Source organism: Sinocyclocheilus anshuiensis, unplaced genomic scaffold (assembly GCF_001515605.1).
Source record: "Sinocyclocheilus anshuiensis isolate Anshui unplaced genomic scaffold, SAMN03320099.WGS_v1.1 scaffold38, whole genome shotgun sequence".
Classification (NCBI taxonomy): domain Eukaryota; kingdom Metazoa; phylum Chordata; class Actinopteri; order Cypriniformes; family Cyprinidae; genus Sinocyclocheilus; species Sinocyclocheilus anshuiensis.
The window spans coordinates 1637150-1644744 of NW_015544213.1; the positions used below are offsets into that span (position 1 = coordinate 1637150).

The following is a 7595-nucleotide window of genomic DNA, read 5'->3' on the forward strand; positions in this document are numbered from 1 at the left end:
TTACAAGAAACGTTTAGCTGCAGTTATTGCTGCAAAAGGGGGTCACACCAGATACTGAATGCAAAGATTCACATACTTTTGCCACTCACAAATATTTAACACCAGATCATTTTTCTCAATAAATAAATGACAAAGTATATATTTTCATCTCATTTGTTCGATTGGGTTCTCTTTGTCAACTTTCAGGATTTGCATGAAAATCTGATGATTTTTTGGGTCATATTTATGCAGAAATATTGAAAATTCTAAAGGGTTCACAAACTTTCAAGCAGCACTTTATATATATATATATATATTAAAAAAATTATATATATTTTCACAAAACATTCACACAACTTTTCAACACTTATAATAAAAAAAATCAATAAATTACATTTGAAAATATATTAAAATAGAAAAGTTATTTTAAATTGTCATATTTCACAGTATTATTGTTTTTACTTTTTTTTTTTTTTAATCAAACAAATACGGCTTTGGTGAGCATAAAACATATCTTACCCAAACTAAAGTGTATATACTGTTTTTTAAACATATATATTGTATTAATATTATAACATTAATAATAAAAAAAAAAACAGTCTAATGGCAACCTAATCAGATTAACACCAATATTTAAAAAAAAAATATATATATTGACCATATGGTCACCAACATACATATTATAAATGTTTCCAGAATTTTTGGCAACCCTAATTTTACCATTCACCATCAAATACTATGCAATAACACAATGGTTATTAAGAAATGTGTTATGTTTTGTTAGCTCTGCAGAAGGGTTTGACAAAGGCACTCAAGAAGCTGGACGACTACCTAAACAGTCCCTTGCCTGATGAGGTAGATGCCGACAGCATGGAGGATGAGAAGGCCTCCAACCGCAAGTTCCTGGACGGGAATGAGCTGACTCTGGCAGACTGCAACCTGCTGCCAAAGCTCCACATAGTGAAGGTGAGTTGAAGCGCTAAGGGGGACTTGTCACTAGAGTTGGCCTGCAGTGTATGTGGGGTAACCAAGGAGGCCTATAATACCTGGTCAGAGCTATCCGTTAGCATTCCCATTAATCTCAATGACAATTTTGGCGGACATTTGCACTCACGGAGGACAGTCAATGGAGAAGATGCAGTTTGCTGCCAGACATTTAGGGGGAAACTGTTAACCAGCAAAACCTCAACCCATAATGCATAATGCAAGTTATGTGATCTTTTAAGAAAAGCAATTTTAACTTTAAAGCAACTCTTTATAGTTTTTTTGTAAATTTTGAGTCCCCTAGAGTTAAGTGAGTGGAACTGACTGCCGTAATTACAGTGGATAGCTGTACACATTAATTTTTTGCTGCCGTAAAGCAATCCGTGGAATTTCATGGAGTTTGGGGTTTGTAAGATTTTTAAATGTTTTAAAAAGAAGTCTTTTATGCTCACCAAAGCTGCATTTATTTAAAACAGTAAAAACAGTAATATTGTGAAATATTATTACAATTTAATTAACTGTTTTCTATATGAATATATGTTAAATATGTTAAAATTCCTGTGATGCAAAGCTGAATTTTCAGCATCATTACTCCAGTCTTTAGCATCACATGATCCTTCAGAAATCATTCTAATATGCTGATTTGCTGCTCAGTAATCATTTTTATTATTATAAATGTTGAAAACAGTTGCTGCTTAATATTTTTTGTGGAAACTGTGATACCCTTTTCTTTCCAGGATGTTTTGATGAACTGAAAGTTCAGAAGAACGGCATTTATTTGAAATAGAACTCTTTCATAACATAAATGTCTTTACTGTCACTTTTGATTATTTATTGCATCTTTAATGAATAAAAGCAATCATTTCTTTAAACAGATATCTTACTGACACTAAACATTTGAACGGTAGTGTAAATATTTTAAAAGGCATTGGTCTAGTAGTAAGCAAACATGAGCAGACATGTTAAGTTGTAATGCAATGCAGATTTGAGTCCCCTCAGTATAAATACAGCAGTGCATAAACAGAAGTTAATCTACAAGGTTTACATTTGTTTTTAATTGTTTTAGTTATGTTCATTCATCTATTTTCCATCCACGTTTTTGCAGGTCGTTGCCAAGAAATATCGGAACTATGACATTCCCAACGATTTGACAGGTGTGTGGCGTTACCTGAACAATGCGCATGAGCAAGAAGAGTTCACCAACACCTGTGCCGCCGACAACGAGATCGAATTAGCATATAAGGCTGTGGCTAAGAGGCTAACTAAATAAACAGACGAACACATTTGACACAAATAGACTTGGGGTAGATCTTTTCTTGGGGAAGAGATGATGTTTTCCATGTAATTCCATGTAAAGCTGTTGATCCCAAACTACAAGGTAGTAGATTCATTCATCCAGGGTACTGATAATCAATCATACGTTCAGTTAAGGACTGGTGCTCTGATATAATTATGAAACACCACATTTGCCTGTCTACGAGTGCCGTGACTCAAATGTGAATCCAAAACATCAGCCAATCAATCCTCACCAGCTCTCACTCATCTGTTGCTCATATAAATATTGTCCCAAGCGACTTTACTATTGTATCTCTATTTAAAGAGACTTCACATCACTGTTTTCTGTTGTTCTTCCTGTTTTATAATATTTATCATATTATGCACTGATTCTTGAGACATAGAACAAAATGTCACAACTTTAATTGCATCAGAGTGAATTAAAGATTTGTGTCACTAAAATATTTACTAGAACACATTTTCAATTTTATGTGATTCAAATGAAATGGTACTGTACATGCAGTATGACATTATCATTCACAACCTCTGAAACCACCTTCCCTCAGCCTGAAACTTAATTCTTCATAAAGATTTAAATATATATTAAACTTAAGAAAAATCTGAAAAATAAATATATAATTCAAATAATATTTTGAAGCATGTTTTTGAAATAAGTCTCATGCTGACCAAAGTGTTTAATACAGTAAAAACAGTAATATTGTGATTATTATGATTATTTAGTTTTTTACAATATATTAAAAAAGAAAAAAAAAATTTAAACCCCAAACTTTAAAAAGGTAGTGTAAACTTTTAACTTTTTTTGTTTAACCTATTTTGTCCCAGTACTCAAGAATTGGTGCATTACATAACCTCTCTGATTGTTTTCTATCAGTCATACATGACAGCTGAAAAAAAGCTTGTTCAAGTATTTAAAGTCTGTAAGAATTATTCACACTCACATCTCCTATGGTTCTACAATGTCTGTCAATATTGCTTTCCATTATGTTTTCATTATTATTTGTGTATAACGGATAAAAAGATTTGATGTGAGCAGCAGGATAAACTTACAAAAAAAAGGTAAGGTTAAAAAGGTACATCCTGGGCAGCTTCATAACCAATCATATATAAATGTTGGATTTGTACATGTTTCATGCAAAAAAAAAAAAAAAATTCTGAAGGAGCACTAAAAAAATTGTTTTAGGTACATAATGATTTAATGAGGTGCTAATTTAATATATGCCAAATACAGCTTATTAATGCTGTTAATGATCATTTCTACATGACTATCCTGCTCTTTTAAAGCCAGTAGCAGAGTTTTCGCAAACTGTTTATAGAAAATTCTTCATTGCCTCATAATGTAATTTCCTTGTAAAGTACAAGTTGTTCAGACTTTCCTCTGTTATTGCTCACAACTCATATCATTTTGTCTTCTCATTTTGTTTTGGCTCACTTTATCTCAAAGTGTTTAATATCAATCAGCGCTGGATATATCACACTTAAATATTTATTCACAACCCCGTGTATGAGAAATTAACAAGCTGAGATGGAAAGGAGATTCACGACACACAGCGGTCCACCGAAATGGAGAATAAGGAAATCTGATCGGGCGTTTGTCCAGGTCTCCTCCTCTCCACTTAGCACTGCTGGAATATCATAGGGCCCATGATAGATCCTTGTGGAGCTCCTGCTCTTGTGTGGTTTGGACAAGCGTTTGATATGAAATGAGAGTGTGGCGCCAGAGAGGCCTATTCCGAGTGAAGCTCTATGAATAAAATAATATTTTCACAGTTTGACTTGTATTATTTATTTTTCCCTGTGCACACATTTTTGCTAATTGATACAGTTATATGGAGCTGTTTGTAAGGAAATGGATATTTATTGTAATTGAATGATTGCTAATTGTGCAGTTACATTTCTGGATTATTCCGAGTGCATTTGGACACTTAAGCCACTCAGAAAATGTATGAATGTCATTGCACTAGATCTATATGACTATTTGTCTGTCTGTGTCTAGATAAATTATTGAAGAAATACGCATGTATATATATTTTAAAAAGTTCTCTCTATATATATATATATATATGGGCTATTATATTAGCTGATGGTATGTCACAGACATCTAAACTGGGTTTCATTGTCCATTAAATGCAAAGAAACAGACTTTGATCTGGTTGTTTCATCCATGGGCAAAAATGAGTGATGTCTGCTAACAGATTTAAACATGAGCTTTCAGGCCATGGATCAAATCTCTCCCTTTGCTTCCACTCTCTCATTATGGCAAAAAGCCATCCAAGCCTGTCTCTATTTTTCCTTAAAAGAGCCTCAAAAGTCTCCGAAGACCTGTGCCCGTCAGATTTACAATAGCGAATGGGACTATTTACCAGAAGTAGGAGCCATCCAGAAATAACAGAGCAGAAAAATAAATGGAGCCTGCTATATTTTTCCACACAAGAAAATGTGCTATAGGTCTTGTGCCTCGCTGGTTCGTAATTAGTTCTTTAACATTCTCTGCTTTGGATCTCTGCGTCCACATTCAGCGTTTCTGATAATATACAATGTGGCATTAATGTCAAACATGTTTCACTCTGGTCCAGGGCTGTAACTCTATTCTGTTTGTACAGACTCAAGTGATTCACAAGTCCTCACGGAGGAGACCCTATGGAGACAGTAGCTCACTGTCTCTAGTCAATGCTCAAATTTGCAAATACATTTTTTTTGAAAAATGAAAATGTTGTCATTCAAACTTAGTATTATTTTTTCTACAATGAAACACAAAAGGAAATCTTAGGAGGAATGTCTCAGCAGCTCTTTTCAACACAATAAAAGTGCAGTCACAGTTAGCGCTGATCTGAGAAATTTTGTGGACGAAATTCAGCCATTTTCATCTGTTTGTGTTCAGGAATTTCACGTAAGAGCAAAAAAGTTCTCTGTGCAGATTTCACTCATGTTCCAGTTGGCTATGTGAATTCGCCACACTGATCAACAAAAAAAGCACTTGGCGTGAAAGTGACTTTTGTGTGATCTGTGCTTCATACATTGCTTTATTGAAAACTGACCCTTTTGCCCGCCAAATTTCGTTGAAATATCACTGATGTATGGAAGCTTGTTTTCACCATGAAATACAAAGGGTAACTGAGACTTTTTCACTCACTATTCAGACTTTTTCTCACAATTGTGAATTTATATCTTGCAATTGCAAGTCATAAACTCGTAATTGCGAGTTTACATTTGACAATTCTGACTTTTTTCCTCAGATTTGCGAGTTTATATCTTGCAATTGCAAGTCAATCGTAATTGCGAGTTTACATTGTACAATTCTGACTTTTTTCCTCAGATTTGCGAGTTTATGTTACAATTCGGATGGAATTGTGAGGGGAGAAAAAGAGTCAGAATTGTGAGATAATAAGTTGCAATTACTTTTATTTATTAATTTTTTTTGTTATTGTCTGGTGGAAACAAGCTTTCATTTAGACACCAATTGTAAAATGTCACACTCAAAAAAAGACAAAAAGCAGTAAGTATCAAAAGTGGTTCACATGCTATAATATTTCAAGTTTAGTTTTCTGAATTCTTATGATAGTTTTGGGTGAAGAATTGATCACATTTACGTCGTCGTCATTCGTTATTCACGTTTCCCGCGAATATCATACGTGTTTTGTTTTCAGTTTTTGGCGCATTTCTTAAGGAAGGTATGCTACGTTCCATAAGCAAGAGTAAACCTTTAGGACTAGTCCTTTTACAAAGCCGACAGCGATTTATACATACCTTTATGTGCCACGGTCACTTTACGCAACGGCTCTGACTTAAGTAAGACGAGAAGGTGTACGTCATAATCACGTGATCCTGAGTGGTGCATCCTGGAGATTTGAGAGCATTGAGGTAATTTATTTTGAAAGTTAGCTAAGAATTAAACCAATTTAAACCCAACGTAAAATATATATAGTTACACATTTTTATTTTAGCTAAATGTCAAAGTACCATTGAAATTAAATTGAATTAAATTCGCAAATAGGCTATATTTAACACAAAACTTTTATTTTATATACACATTTCTGCTTTCAACGCTTCTATTTTTTTTTAAAGTATGAATTTTACTTAAAAGTATGAATTTTACTAACAGCATTTGGCCCCTTCTTTTGATATTACAGCTGACACTTATTTAAAAAAATGTAATTTTAATTTAAAAATTGACGCTGGACCATTTTTGCGATTAATTCATGACCTTCATTTTGTTTTAAAACTTTTCTCAAGGCATGCAGTTGCAGAACATATCCAGCAGATGGAGATATTACAGCTACATGACATTCTAATCCCATTTTGAACAGTGTCTGTGGCACAGCCAGACACATATCTTAAATTGTACACAACTGTGTCCAAACAATGGTTGGACTGTGAACCAGATGAACAACGTATTAAATTACCATAATCAGTGACAGCTGAGAATGAATCAATATTTGAATGAGTGTCTGTTAGTGTCTGAGTGACTTGACCATATAAACAACAGTCAGTTCTAAAGCTCGCGAGAGTAAAAAATGGATATCGTCAGATTTATTGAGTATACAAAACCATATATTATTGCTGAACTTCTAAGACTCTTGCGAGTCACCCTATTTAGCCTCATTTTGGTTGTATGTTTGCAGTTCCTCTCCGGATTTCAGTAATATTTAGTTTTTAGGATCACATGAAAGTTTACTGTTGATTTGTGGTCTAGTAGAATGAACTGGTCTCCAGAATTCTGACACAAATGCATTATATCATTTTTATTAGAGCAAAGTGGAAGAAACATAAATCCGAGTTTTTCTTGGAGAAACAAAATATCAGGTTTTCCCTCACAATCGTAATGAAGTTGCCATGTGACTGACATGCAGAGGGATTTGATGGAGATTGTTGATCTGACAGGCACACGCCTGTGGCTTCGGTAGAAGACTGAAGACCTAACCAGAGGGATTTCTGGCTCTGCAGAGCTCCAGTTTGGCAGACGAACTGGACATCAAAGCGGAGCAGTAGGGTTTAGTATGAACCCTGTCATACGGATCCGCTCCAGATCCACAAACACAGAGAAATCAGATACTTTTGGGGTTATTCTACAAACTGGGTGCCATTTGTATTCCTTACATACATACATATATATATATAGCTAATGCCAACTTCTACCATGTCATTTTTTTTTTGTTAAAGCAAAAACAAAAGATTATATATTACATTTTAAGTTTTTCATTTGTATTATTTGTTATAGTAAAAGTATATTTAAAAACAATCATTGAATACTTACTTTTGGTTTTGCTAATAATTTTTTTGTAAGAGCAAACAAAAACCAAAAAAGATGTGTGTGTATATATATGACTTGGCTACACAAA

At 33.9% G+C, this 7595-nt stretch overlaps 1 protein-coding gene and 1 long non-coding RNA gene across 3 annotated transcripts in view; both read left to right on the top strand.

The window, feature by feature from the left end:
- The window catches only part of LOC107697168 (chloride intracellular channel protein 5-like), a 14204-nt gene extending 11333 nt beyond the window's left edge, over nucleotides 1–2871 (top strand). The window contains exons 5-6 of one of the 2 annotated variants that reach the window (XM_016497833.1): nucleotides 764–945; nucleotides 2069–2871. In XM_016497833.1, the coding sequence (XP_016353319.1) occupies nucleotides 764–945; nucleotides 2069–2233 (347 nt within the window). In that variant the 3' untranslated portion in view covers nucleotides 2234–2871. The remainder of the gene's footprint in view (nucleotides 1–763; nucleotides 946–2068) is intronic. The other variant, XM_016497834.1, reaches the window with a different exon arrangement.
- A 130-nt stretch (nucleotides 2872–3001) lies between these two features.
- Nucleotides 3002–4025, top strand: LOC107697169 (uncharacterized). The gene is made up of 2 exons (XR_001635166.1): nucleotides 3002–3439; nucleotides 3826–4025. It is a non-coding gene; the product is annotated as an uncharacterized LOC107697169 (long non-coding RNA).
- The last annotated feature ends 3570 nt before the right edge of the window (nucleotides 4026–7595 follow it).